Source organism: Rhineura floridana, chromosome 14 (genome assembly GCF_030035675.1).
Source record: "Rhineura floridana isolate rRhiFlo1 chromosome 14, rRhiFlo1.hap2, whole genome shotgun sequence".
NCBI lineage: Eukaryota > Metazoa > Chordata > Lepidosauria > Squamata > Rhineuridae > Rhineura > Rhineura floridana.
Genome location: NC_084493.1, coordinates 7,201,956 through 7,215,672, shown reverse-complemented (window position 1 = coordinate 7,215,672; position 13,717 = coordinate 7,201,956). Strand labels below are relative to the sequence as shown.

Here is a 13,717-nt window from a genome sequence, read left to right as displayed (position 1 = left end):
ACATACACACTCACACTGTCTGATAAAGAGCCATGGGCCAGTAGATTTGCCGCACTTATTTATTGTTTGAGGGTATTTTTGTAGAGAACTGTAAGCCAAATACCAGTCAATCTGCCTCACTGGAAGGTATTTTGGAGAACATGCACAAATGCAGCCACCCTCCCTTTGTAAAAGCCAAGTACCAGTTGATTTCTTCTTTATTTTTGAGGGTATTTTGTGAAGGAGATATATATCACACACACACATACATGTACAGGACTTTTTTGTGTGATGGTACTCAAGAGTATGGACTGGCACCTATTTTTGGCCCACCCATGGCAACCATTGGGTGCTGGCATGCACAGCACTTTTATCCAGGTATGACTACCCAAAAAACGCATTGTAAATAGGTAAGTAAATATACACACACACCTGCATATACACTCCTTGCCTATTGACATTAAGCGGGAGCGCTCACTGCCTTCCTTTTGGCGCCTGCTGAAAACGTTTTTGTTTAGACAAGTCATTGCCGTGTTTTAATCTTTTTCATTTGTTGCTGTTTTAATAGATGTTTTTAATTACTTGTTTTTAATCGCTTTATTGACCATTTTAATGTTTTTTTTTTTCCTTTGGTAAACTGCTTAGGTTTTTTCATTTTTTTTTTACAATAAAGCCCTGCCGGGTGTGTATGTGTGTCTGTATACATATTAGGGGTGTGTGTGTGTATGTATATACATATTTGTTGTTATGTGCCTTCAAGTCAGTTACAACTTATGGCGACCCTATGAAATTGACCTCCAAGAGCATCTGTCATGAACCTCCCTGTTCAGATCTTTAAGTTCAGGTTTGTGGCTTCCTTTATGGAATCAACCCATCTCTTGTTTGGCCTTCCTCTTCTTCTACTCCCTTCTGTTTTTCCAAGCGTTATCTTTTCTAATGAATCATGTCTTATACATATACACATATATAAAATCATCGGTTAGATTTATGAGTTACTGGATACCGGAAGGTGTCCAAGTGACTCATAAACACGTCAAAACAAAACGAAACAAATCAGATTACGTACTGCTGAAGAAACCCTGTAAGACAACCCCAACAACGCCCCCATGCCATTCCCCACAAAAGAAAGCCCCTCAAAAATAAACAAACGAGGCAAAAGCCACTGGCCCGTGGTTCTTTTATTAGTGTGTGTGCATGTTGTTGTTATTTATTACATTTGTATACCGCCCCATTAGCCGAAGCTCTCTGGGCGGTTTACAACAATTAAACAATGTTAAAAAAAAATTAACAAATAAAAACCCCGTGTGTGTGTGTAAGAGAGAGCCACCTTCCCCGCCACGCCAAGGCCCGGGCCTCGCCTCGCCTCACCGGAGGCTATTTTTCAGGCAAAACCGTCGTGCAGCGGCCTCCACGCTCCACACATGCCTTGCGCTTTCGAGAGGCCTGGCAACGGGGCTGGGGGTGTAACGGTCAGCGCCAGGAGGCAGGCCGGAGATGGGCGGCTCCGAGGGGCGGCGGCGGCGGAGCAGCCGGGAGGCTTTGAAGCCACCCTAGAGGAAGGGATGATGGCGGCGGCCCCTCGCAAGGGAGCGGGAAGCGCCGCCTCAGTCCGTGCGGGTAAGAGGAAGCACCACCTCCTGCCTTGACGCGCCTGGGACTCGCTTCTCGGAGGGCGCCATTTTTCAGTCAGGGATTTCAGCTACTGGGGGGTGGGGGTGGGAGCGTGTTTTTCAGTCATTTACGGAGCAAATGGCGCAGCACTAAGAGCAGAGTTACTCTGAGGCTGCGCAGAGTGCCTTCCCCCTCTTTCGCCTCCCTTGCCTGCTTTAGACGTCAAGGCCGCGTTTCGCACTGGACACGGGAATCGCCGCGTCCGCTTTCTCCTCGGCTTGCCAATGCTGGGAGCCCCGGCTCTCCTCTCTCCCGTCGCCAGCATTTTGTGAGGCTGGAAACACGCTTCCCTTTCGGGTCTCTCCCGCTTTTCAGCCCGTGCACGCAAGAGCGTTGTGGTTGCTGCGGCTGTTATCAACCCCGTCCAAGGAGCTAGTGTGCCAAGTTCTTCCCCATTACCACCTTCTTCTTCTGTATCAGCTTCTTCCTCTGTATCATCATCATATTGCTATTACTACTACTACTACTACATTTGCTTTGCACATTTCCAGCAAGAAGCATTTCCAGCCAGTGTGGTGTAGTGGTTAAAGAGTTGGACTGGGACCTGGGAGACCAGGGTTCAAATCCTGACTCATCCAGGAAGCTCGCTGGGTGACCTTGGGCCAGTCACTGCCTCTCAGCCTAACCTACCTCACAGGGTTGTTGTGAGGATAAAATGGAGAGGGGGAAACTATGTATACCACTTTGAGCTCCTTGGAGGAAAATGAAATGAACTGCCTTCAAGTCAGTTCTGACTTATGGTGACCCCACGAATAGGGCTTTCATGGTAAGCGGTACTCAGAGGGGGTTTGCCATTGCCTTCCTCTGAAGCTGAGCGGCAGTGACTGGGCCAAGATCACCCAGTGAGCTTTGTGGCTGTGTGGGGATTCAAACCCTGGTCTCCCAGGTCTCCCAGGTCATAGTCCAACACGCTAACCACTATGCCACACGAAAGGTGGTATATAAATGTAATAAATAATAATAATAAGGTGGTCTACCTGGTTCTCCCCCTTTATCCTCACCACAACCCTGTGAGGTAGGATAGGCTGAGAGGCTGTGACTAGCCCCAGTCCACGCAGTGAGCTTCCTGGCTGAGTCAGGATTTGAACCCTGGTCTTCCAGGTTCTAGTGACTAGTCCTTTCTAATGTATTTTTGTGGGTTGCTATTTGATCCGTTAGTGGGAACCTTGTTCTCAGAGTACAAAAGGCTCTCTGCAAAGCTCTGGGTGTTCCCCTTAAAATTTGGACCCATAATTTATTTTTATTTATTTTTATTTATTTTATTTCATTTTTAAACCGCCCATAGCGAATAGCTCTCTGGGCGGTGTACAAAAGATTAAAAGTACAGAAATACAAAATATCACAATAAATAAACTGAAACAAAGAGATTTAAAATTGTAACATTAAACGCTTTAAAATGCCTGGGAGCATAGCCAGGTCTTAACCTGGCGCTGAAAAGATAGAAGCGTCGGCGCCAGGCGTATTTCTTCGGGGAGGCTATTCCACAATTCGGGGGCCACTACAGAAAAGGCCCTAGATCGAGTAACTGTCCTCCGGGCTTCCCGATGGGTTGGTACCCGGAGGAGGGCCTTAGACGCTGAGCGAAGTGACCGGGTCGGTTCATAGCGGGAGAGGCGTTCCACAAGATACTGCGGTCCCACGCCGTGTAAGGCTTTATAGGTCAAAACCAGCACCTTGAATCTGGCTCGGAAGCAAATAGGTAGCCAGTGCAAACGGGCCAGAACAGGTGTTATATGTGCTGACCGGCTGGTCCTCGTCAGCAGTCTGGCTGCTGCGTTTTGCACTAGCTGAAGCTTCCGAACTGTCTTCAAGGGCAGCCCTACGTAGAGCGCATTACAGTAATCCAACCTAGAAGTTACCAGAGCATGAACAACTGAGGCGAGGTCATCCCTGTCCAGATAGGGGCGTAGCTGGGCTACCAACCGAAGGTGGTAGAATGCATTCCTTGCCACCGTGGCCACTTGCGCCTCCAGAGACAAGGAAGGATCGAAAAGAACCCGAAGACTACGAACCTGTTCCTTCAAGGGGAGTGTAACCCCATCTAGAACAGGGTAAGCATCCACCATCTGGGCAGGGAAGGCATTCACCAACAGTGTCTCAGTCTTGTCTGGATTGAGTCTCAGTTTATTAGCTCTCATCCAGTCCATTATCGCGGTCAGGCAGTGATTCAGCACATCCACAGACTCACCTGTAGAAGATGAAAAGGAGAAATAGAGCTGCGTGTCATCAGCGTACTGGTGGCAACGCACTCCAAAACTCCTGATGATGGCACCCAGAGGCTGCATGTAGATGTTAAAAAGCATGGGGGACAAAACCGACCCCTGAGGGACTCCACAATGGAGAGTCCAAGGAGTTGAGCAATGTTCCCCATGTACTACCTTCTGGTGACGATCCGCCAAGTAGGAGCGGAACCACTGCCAAGCAGTGCCTCCAACTCCCAACTCCGCGAGTCTCCCCAGAAGGATACCATGGTCGATGGTATCAAACGCCGCTGAGAGATCAAGGAGAATCAACAGAGTCACACTCCCTCTGTCCCTCTCCCGACAAAGGTCATCATACAGGGCGACCAAGGCTGTTTCAGTGCCAAAACCAGGCCTAAAACCGGATTGAAACGGATCCAGATAATCGGTCTCATCCAAGAGCACCTGGAGCTGACCGGCAACCACCCGCTCCAGAACCTTGCCCAAAAAGGGGACATTCGCCACCGGTCTATAGTTGTTCAGGTCATCTGGGTCTAAGGAAGGTTTCTTTAAGAGAGGTCTTACTACTGCCTCCTTGAGGCTACTAGGGACTACTCCCTCACTCAAGGAGGCATTTATCACTTCCTTGGCCCAGCCGGTGGTAGTAGTCCTGCTAGCCTTCACTAGCCAAGATGGACAAGGATCTAGAGCAGACGTGGTCGCCCACACCAATCCAAGCACCTTGTCCACTTCCTCAAGCTGCACCAACTGAAACTCATCCAATAATGAAAGACAAGACCGTGTTCTGGACACTTCAATGGATTCGTCTGTCATAACATCGGAGTCTAGGTCCCTACGGATGCATGCGATTTTATTTTGGAAGTGCCCTGCGATGTCGTTACAGCGAGCTTCAGATGTTTCAATAGTATCTCGAGGACCAGAATGTAAGAGTCCTCGTACAACCCTAAAAAGCTCTGCAGGGCGGCAGAGAGATGTCCTGATAGAGGCAGCGAAGTGAAACTTCTTCGCCGCCCTTACCCCTTTTATATACGACTTAGTAGAGGCACTTACCAAAGCATAACTGCATCCGTCTGGAGTTCGTCTCCATCTGCACTCCAGCCTCCTTCTCTCTTGCTTCATCACTCTCAGCTCCGGGGTATACCACGGAGCTGTATGAGCTCTGCATCAAAGAGGGCGCGCGGGAGCAATCGTGTCAATAGCCCGGGCCATCTCCGTATTCCACAGTTCGACCAAGGCCTCGACAGGAGCGCCAGTACTATCAGCTGGAAAAACTCCCAGAGCCGTCTGAAAACCAATAGGATCCATAAGCCTCCGAGAGCGGACCAACTTAATAGGTCCCCCACCCTTGCAGAGGGAAAGAGTCGTCGTAAGTCTAAAACTCAGCAGGCGGTGATCTGTCCATGACAATGGAGTAGATGAAAAACACCCCACCTCCAGATCACCATTTCCATGACCAGTGGCGAAGATCAAATCAAGAGTGTGACCCGATACATGCGTTGGGCCAGTAACAAATTGAGACAGCCCCATGGTTGTCATGGAGGCCATGAAGTCCTGAGCCGCCCCAGATAAAACAGTCTCGGCATGAATGTTCATGTCCCCCAACACCACAAGTTTGGGAACCTCAGCAATACCTCCGAGACTATCTCTGTCAGCACAGCTAGGGAAGCTGTTGGGCAGCAAGGTGGGCGGTACACCAACAGGATTCCCAGTCTGTCTCCTTGACCCAGCACAAGGTGGAGGCACTCTAGACCAGTCGCCATCTGGACAGGATGCCTCGTGAGAGAGAAAGTACTCCTATAGACCACAGCGACCCCGCCTCCCCGACCCTCAGGTCTACCATAGTGCTGCACCGTATACCCAGGTGGACAAAGCTGAGAGAGAGCAACTCCTCCCTGCTCACCCACCCAGGTCTCGGTTAGACATGCCAGGTCGGCACCCTCATCCACAATTAAGTCGTGGACAAGGGAGGTTTTATTATATACCGACCTGGCATTCAAAAGCAGCACCTGGAGATCTAAGGGCTGGCTGATAGAACAACCAGCAGTTCTGTGGCCTTGAGGAGAACCGGAACAAGGCACAGACACAACTTGTCTGGGGCGAGTTCCCCTTACCTGGCACGTTCTCCTCCTAGCGCCATACCTCCCATAACCCGTCACTACGCTAATTGGGGCCCCCGAAAGCCTCCCCGTTAAATGCAAAATATGCTCTCCCAGGCACATATTTAAAAATACTAAAACACAACAGGCACATTCACACAACAACACATAAAATACACATAAACGCACACAAACACATCCACACAATCTCATTCACACGCACAAACAAACAAACTAACTAACAAGTTAAAATACACCCAAACATCAACACTAGCAGCCGGTATTAAGAATACTCCTCCGCATCAAACTTCGTCCATAAATAATATCTGCAAATAAAGTTGTAAAATATCTGCCCACGACCCAATAAACAAACAAACGAGTAAGCAAGCCAAAAGGGTAAAACACGCCCCAAGCAGCGAACTTGAATGGAGTGGCAGCAAGCAGGCAGAAAGCCACGATGAAACAAAGACATGGGAGCAGGCAGAAGCAACGGAGCCCAGCAGCGACGATCCAGCGATGAAACAACAACAAGGAGCAGGCAGAAGCAGCCGAAAGAATGTCCGAGCAACAGCGGCACGAAGGCCCCGGCAGCAGTGGAAAAGCAATGGGCCCGGCCGCTACGATGATGTTCCAGCGGCGACACGGCCCGCGGGGGCGACGACGGCGGCGGCAGCACAAGCCGCAACGATGACGACCCGGGCGAGAGCACAGCCCGCAGCGGCAGAGGTGGTGGTCACAACGCCCGCACACGGGCGGGCCCGCAACAACGGCGGCGACAGCACCAGCCGCAGTGACGGCGCCCCGGGCAGCGACACAGCCCGCAGCGGCACACGGGCGGGCAAGCGCCGGTAACAGCAGCACAGGCCGCGACGAAAAGCAACGGCCCAGCCTCTGCGACGGCACTCCGAAGAGCGGCCCGACCGCCGCAACAACGGCACCCTGGCAGCATGGCACGGCCCGCAGCGGCGGCGATGAAACAGAGCCGCAACGCCCAGGCAGCAACACAACCACGACAGTGGCAGGTGGGCAAGCGGCGGCAGCGGGCAGGCGGCGGCAGTGGCACAACCCAGCAACGACGTCCGCACACAAGCAGCAGCAAAGCCCCAGGCAGCACAGCCCGCAAGGATGACAGCAGCGGGTAACGGCGGCGACAACGGCCCCAGGTACGCAGCAATATTCAGCCTGTAGTGACAGGCAGACAAACCGGCAGATGATAATGATGGTATTGATGGCATTGAAGTTTTTTTAAAGATGTTTTTAAGTTGAAGCGCGGAGCTCCCTGCTAAGCATCCGCCTCAGTCAGGGCTGGTTCCAGACTGTTGCTGTTTTGCATTCAAAGGATTCAGTCGCCTACCAGTGCAGTTAAAGTGCCTTTAGCACTCTTGTGCCACAAACCCGCTCCCCCCCCCCGACTTTTTGGGGTAAGGAAGGTGGTAGGGAAAATATACTGGAAAGTGAAGGGTAGCAGTTGCTTGGCGTGACTGGGTATAACCTACCCGCAAACAAATCAGACCAAATGCTCAATAAATGCTGTGTAACCTGCAAAGTTTGTGCAAACAAATCAGGCTGAATGCTCAATAAACAGGCTATCTGGGAGTGATCCGGGTTTATCTCCCAGACGTTTTGATGCAGGAAATGCAAATGCTTTTAACAGAGCTGTAGCTTCCATTCCCTTCATATGGGGGAGCACAACAGAATTCCAACACAAAAACATGTTGTTGATAGTACGATATAAATACATTTATTCCTCCAAAACGCAGCCCAGGGTGGCAAACAATAAGTGGTAAAACAACCAAAGCATCTTTGAAACATCAAAAACAAAAAACCAGTTCCAATACACATGCAGATTTTGCCCCTCTTCCTTCAGGGTTAGTTCTGCCATCCACAATATATTATTATTCAATAAGTTATATGCTGCCCTTCTTCCCAAAAGGAGCTCGGGGCAGCAAATAAGTGATAAAACACTAAAAATGTTTTAAAAAATCTATTTTTTTAAAAAAAAATATTTTACAAAATATCTGTTACAAAACAGCTTTAAAAACATCTTAAAAACAATTCCAGCACAGACGCAGACTGGGATAAGAGCTCTACTTAAAAGGCTTGTTGATAGAGGAAGCCGAAAAGACAACAGAGACGGTGCCTGTCTAATATTTAAGGGGAGGGAATTCCAAAGGGTTGGTGCCACTACACTAAAGGTCCGCTTCCTATGTTGTGCGGAACGGACTTCCTGATGAGATGGTATCTGCAGAAGGCCCTCAACTGCAGAGCGCAGTAACCGACTTGGTTTATAAGAGATAAGACAGTCTTTTAGGTGTAGTGTAAATACCACTGCCACCTTCTGGGTTTTGTTGCCCCCATATTCAGGCATTTTGAAGCCTAAAGTAGAAAATCCAGTCTCCACCACCTCATGCATGTACCAGTCTAACATAGGGCAGAGACATTTGCCTGAATGGGATGTAGAGGTGGTGGTGGTGGAGCAGAATATCCTACGTTTACTCCAAGGAGCTCATGATGGCATACATGCTTCCACCACTCACCGTATTATCCTCACAACAACCCTGTGAGGTAGGTAAGTTTGAGAGATGGTCACTGGTCCAAGGCCATCCAATGGGCTTTATGGTTGAATGGGGATTTGATACCTGGTCTCCCAGTCCTAGTCTGACACTCTAACCACTACACCATCATGGATCCTGCCTATTCAAGAACATGTGCTCACACATACAGAGCCTACCATAGTATAGTTTGTGACATGCATTCATTCTACAGAGAAAGGTACACCTTTTTGTCCAGGCCTTTGGGTTGGGTGTACAGCCTTTGCCATCCTGGTGCCCTCCAGATGTAAACATCTAGATTCTAGAGGATGCCTGGTTGGTAAAGACTGGTGAAGAGTAATAACTGTGAATGTGTTTTTAACTGGTTCCCATTGCCATGTAACTTTTACTGAGACTATATTGTGATTAATGTACTGTGGTTTTAGCAGAAATATTGTTAGCGCTGTTTTAAAATACATGCGTTCTCAGCTCTGGGACCTTTGGGATGGTGGGTGGGTTGCAAATAGGTATGACAGCAAATAGCTATGACAGCTGGAGGGCGCCATGTTGGTTACCCTTGCAGAGTCTATGCACATTTGCCTTCTCTTCTGCTGTGTCATATTTCTTAAATTCTTATCTCTCCTTGGGTCATGTGACCCACAGGTCATATGGGTAGATTTGTCATCTTATTATTGTGTGTAAGGAAAATGTGAAAAAAAGAAGTGATCCTTTGCATCCATAGAAGATCCCTTTGCCTCTCTCGATATCCCATGGGATTCAGTTTGACCCTCCCCCCCATCTGCCTCGTAGCTGGTGAATTCTGAAGCTGCAGTGCTGGTTTGAAATTAATCCTATGCATTTTCAGTGGCCTGCAAGCTGCAAAGTACACAACATACAGTTTCAGACGCAATGCACGTGTAATTGAGGTGAGTCTTCTGGGGTTTTATCTTTGGATTCCCATCACCTCACTTCTGTAAAATCTAAATGAAGAAACTACATGGACAAGGTCTATGTTGCCCTTGGGCTATTGCAGTACATGAGCAACATTCTGTATTCTTAATCAAAAAGTGTTGCTTGTGAAAATTCCATATCACCTTTTGTGATGAGTTTGCCAAACAGCTTCCAGGTTTTAGGGCACACACAGAGCCTTCTGCTTAGTTACACATTTAAAATGTTGCGTTTTTAACTTACAAAGCTAGTCTGGTGACCAGTCTTAGCAAGGCAGTATTCCCGACAACAGATGGCAAATAGCTCTGATGTAATTCTTATTTGCAATTCATTCCTGTGAAGCTTCACAGTTGTCATAGAATTTGCAGAAATCGCTTCCATACTTTCGTTGGGCTTTGCGACTACAAGCCAAATTAAACTAAAAACATTTTGTATTGTTGGAATTCCTGTGGGTTCATGTGACGTTTTTGGTAAAGATCGTCTTGTGGCATTTTTGAATAAGTGCACGTTTGGTAGCAATTAAAGGTCTGTGTCCTTTAAGTAATGCTTATTAGTACATAGCAGATGCTGTTTAGAAACATTATGTTTAATAGGCTCTGATTTCAGATTTAATGTTGTTTTCCAAGCCTGACTGTCAGTCAGAATGCTTAAAGGTATGGCATTGTTACGATCAATGTTCTGCTCCGAAATCAAGTCATTAATTTTCCTTGTTTTATTTTCATCCATACTGGTACTACATTTTTTCATTCTCTTCTCTCTCCCCCCCTCCCCCGCGTTTCCTACATTGTCATACCTGGGGGTATTTCAAACCTCTACAACTGAAACCTTCTCTCTCTTGGTTTTACCCCTTACAGTTGATTTCCTTGTCTTTGGCTGATTGCAAGAAAATAGATTTTAAAGAGCCTCAGAATTAAAGTATGCATCAAACTAAGCCATAATAAAAAGTTTGGTCTGCATGTTAGCATTGCTTGTAGTTCCTTTCTTCCTTCCTTCCTTCCTTCCTTTATTTGTGTGGCAGCTTTTGCCAAATGATATTCAAGGTGGCATTAGACCTGAGTTCAGCCACAGTCTCATGAAACAGCCTTGCTCAAATCACCTTTTGTTCAGCCTCAGTTTCCCTCTAATTAATAAATAAAATCAAGTTTTATATATTTATTTATTTGTATCTTGTCTTTTAGGGCAAAACTCTCCTGAGGCAGTTCCCAAAATACAGTAGAATACATATAAACTGACAACTCACATTTAAACAATACACTAGTAATAAGGAATATCATTTTGCTTGAATGAATGCAATGAAAAATGTAAACCATGTTGCAAGTTAATTGACATATAAAATTATGATACACGTACTTTGCAAGATCTGTGCTGCTAGATCAGGCCAAGAACTCTTCTGAAGAGTAACGAAGAGAAGTAAGATAAACAGCGCAAGAGATCGGTTGCACATTCAAGGCCAAACCTGTTGATGATGATGATGATTAATTAAATTTATATCCTGCCCTTCCTCCCAGTAGGAGCCCAGGGCAGCAAACAAAAACTAAGAACACTCTAAAACATATTAAAAACAGACTTTAAAATATATTGAAACAAAACATCTTTTTAAAAAAACAAATGGGAAGTTAAGGGATTGTAAACCACTGGAATTCTAGGAAAATCTACAATGCTGGGTGAATTCCAGGTTAACTTTAAGCCCCAAGAAACCTCTGTCTGTGGCTTCTTTTTTAACTTACCATTATTTCTGCAGACAATTTGCATGAAATGCTATATTTGCTAACAACAAAGTATCAAATAAACAAACAAACAAAATCTCATGGACCTATAGTTTGCTAAAAATTTCAGAATGCCTCCTATCCATGGTTCTTTGTTAGAAGAGTCACTTTGATAATGCCTTGTAGTATGTGGCTGCACACAGACCATACATTTAAAGGATATGACTGTCCCCAAAGAATCCTAGGAACTGTTAAGGGTGCTGGGAATTGTAGGTCTGTGAGGGGTAAACTACAGTTTTCATGATTATTTTGGGGAAGCCATGTGCTTTAAACATATGGTGCCATTGGTATAACATGTTCAATCTTATACAAAATTTTGTAGTCTACAAGGTGTTTCTGTTCACTCTTCCAGCCTGTCAGCCTTGCCCTCTTCCATCATATTCCATTCCGTTCCCCCTCCCACTCAATTTTCCATTTCTCTCTCTCCTGCCCCCAACATTCTGTGATCACTGAGCACAGTCTTCACTGGGATCTTTGGGGGAGGGGGGAGGTCCCTCTTCAGAAAATTTTTTTAAAAGATGTTTTGTACTTCTGCAAACCCACTTGTTAATTACTTCAGCCTTCCTAAACATGCTTGATTGCACAAATAAGGGCTTTACTGGGGGACATGCATGATCAGTATGTCAAAGATGGTAATTACCTCATTGATGTACCCAGTGTGGAAATAATTTGATTATTCATCACTTTAACCACACTAATGTCAGCTGTAGGTTGATCTAGTAACGGAAGGCTATGGAGGTCAGGAGGGAGTTTTGAGTGGCTGGAACCTCATCTCTCAATGACAACACAAGTAAAATGGGATTCTTATTACAAAGAGATCCTTGAAAATGTCATGTGAGTCACAAGTGGGGAACTGGCTTCCTAGTCTCCCACATCAGCCACTAGCGGCCAAGGGAATTTTCAAAGGTTTCCTAAAGACGCTGTAAGTTGAATAGTTGACAGTTTCTACAATTTAAGACAGTTTTAAACTTTAGTTTGTGCAATAGCCTATGGCTAGTTCTTGAAAGAAATTTGGCTTGGCTGGAAAGGTTGGAGACAGAGGAAGGAAGAATTGCCTAAAATACATACATGGCAGTTTGATGGCCTTTTTAGTTTACTTGCTGGATTTTACATAAAAGCAATGCAGCATGTGTTTCCTGTTGTACTAGGGAGGGTAAATTCTTTTGGCCATGGAATAATAGTATTTCCTGCTTGCTTCAGCCCATACTGAATCAGTCATGAGGTGATCTGGACTTGTGGGTTTGAACGACCATAATTTTAGTTCAAGGCAGTAAATAACTGTTCTACAGTTGACCAGAACTGTGGCTTTGTAGTGGGGATTTACATGATGCAGTGATTAAGCAAGCCTGTCAACATTTGCCATTCCGCTCTGTCTTGGATCCCAAGCAAAGTGAGCTTGGTAGACATTGTTATGAACTCCTGTGCATGCCCTATCCATTTCACAAAATACCTTGCAATTTGAGAAGACTTCCCCTCAAATGGATTGTTCCTCACTGTTAATGAATGCTGGAAATATAATAAATGGCAATGTGGTGGCTTTTAGCCAGAGTGGCCTGAGGGTTGATTCTGGAAGACAGCTTGCCCAGAACTACTGATCTTTGTCTGTAATGTGCAACTGAAGGGATGTGCTCAAGCTGAGGGGTTGTAAGGCCCATCAGGTCTTGCCAATGCCCCAAATAAGTTCTCGTCATGCCCTAGAGAATATGCTTCAATACTACTGATTGTGGGGTTTCAATTTTTCTACCTATATTTTTCTGCGTTTGCGAGGGTGGCCCCTGGGCGGGGAGGGGGGGCAGCGGGTTGATGGGGGATTAGTGTTAGGGGGAAGGTCGGCCTCATCCTCATCAAGCTGGACCAGAAGAAGGCCTTTGACAACGTGCACCACAAGTACTTGTGGTGCATGTTGCTCTGGAAGGGCATGCCAGGGGGGTTTGTGCGCCACCTGCGCTGGCTGTACTGGGAGGTGGCCGTCTTCCTGCAGCTGAACGGCTGGTGGGTCAGGGTGCTCCTGGTGTGGTGGGGGGTGCGGCAGGGCTGTCCACTCAGCACCCTGTTGTATGTGCTGGCGCTCGCTCTGGCACTAGTCAAGGCGGAGGGGCCGGTGGGCTTCCAGTTGGTGCTGCCGGTGCCCAGGCTGCTACAGGGGGCTGGCGTGCGGGTGGGGTGGCTGTGGGAGCTGTGGGCGGTCTGGGTGAGGCTGGTGGCTAATGTAGACGATGTCACCGTCCTCATCCGGGACTGGGCGAAGGTGGCCCGGGTCCTCAATAGCATCCAGCGGTACGGGCAGGGCTCGGGGGCTAGGGTCAACCTCCTGAAGGGGTATGTGGTCGGCTGGGAGAGCGGCAGGGAGCAGGCACGCCTGACCACCTGGCCCCTCATGGCCACGATGGGGGAGCTGCCGGCGGCAGGGCAAGCAGTGGCGTCGGTAGGTGGCCCTGCAGCTGAGGCGCTGGGGGGGCAGTTTAGGGGGTGAACATCTTGGGCATCACCTTCTCCCTGGCAGGTGGAGGGAGTGATGAGGGGAA

The 13,717-nt window shown here is 47.5% G+C and overlaps 1 protein-coding gene across 4 annotated transcripts in view; it reads left to right on the top strand.

The window, feature by feature from the left end:
- Nucleotides 1-1,310: 1,310 nt before the first annotated feature.
- The window catches only part of LOC133369867 (protein FAM169B-like), a 57,289-nt gene continuing 44,882 nt past the window's right edge, over nt 1,311-13,717 (top strand). For all 4 annotated transcript variants that reach the window (XM_061595587.1, XM_061595585.1, XM_061595586.1 and 1 more), the window contains exon 1: nt 1,311-1,596. In XM_061595587.1, the coding sequence (XP_061451571.1) occupies nt 1,401-1,596 (196 nt within the window). In that variant the 5' untranslated portion in view covers nt 1,311-1,400. The remainder of the gene's footprint in view (nt 1,597-13,717) is intronic.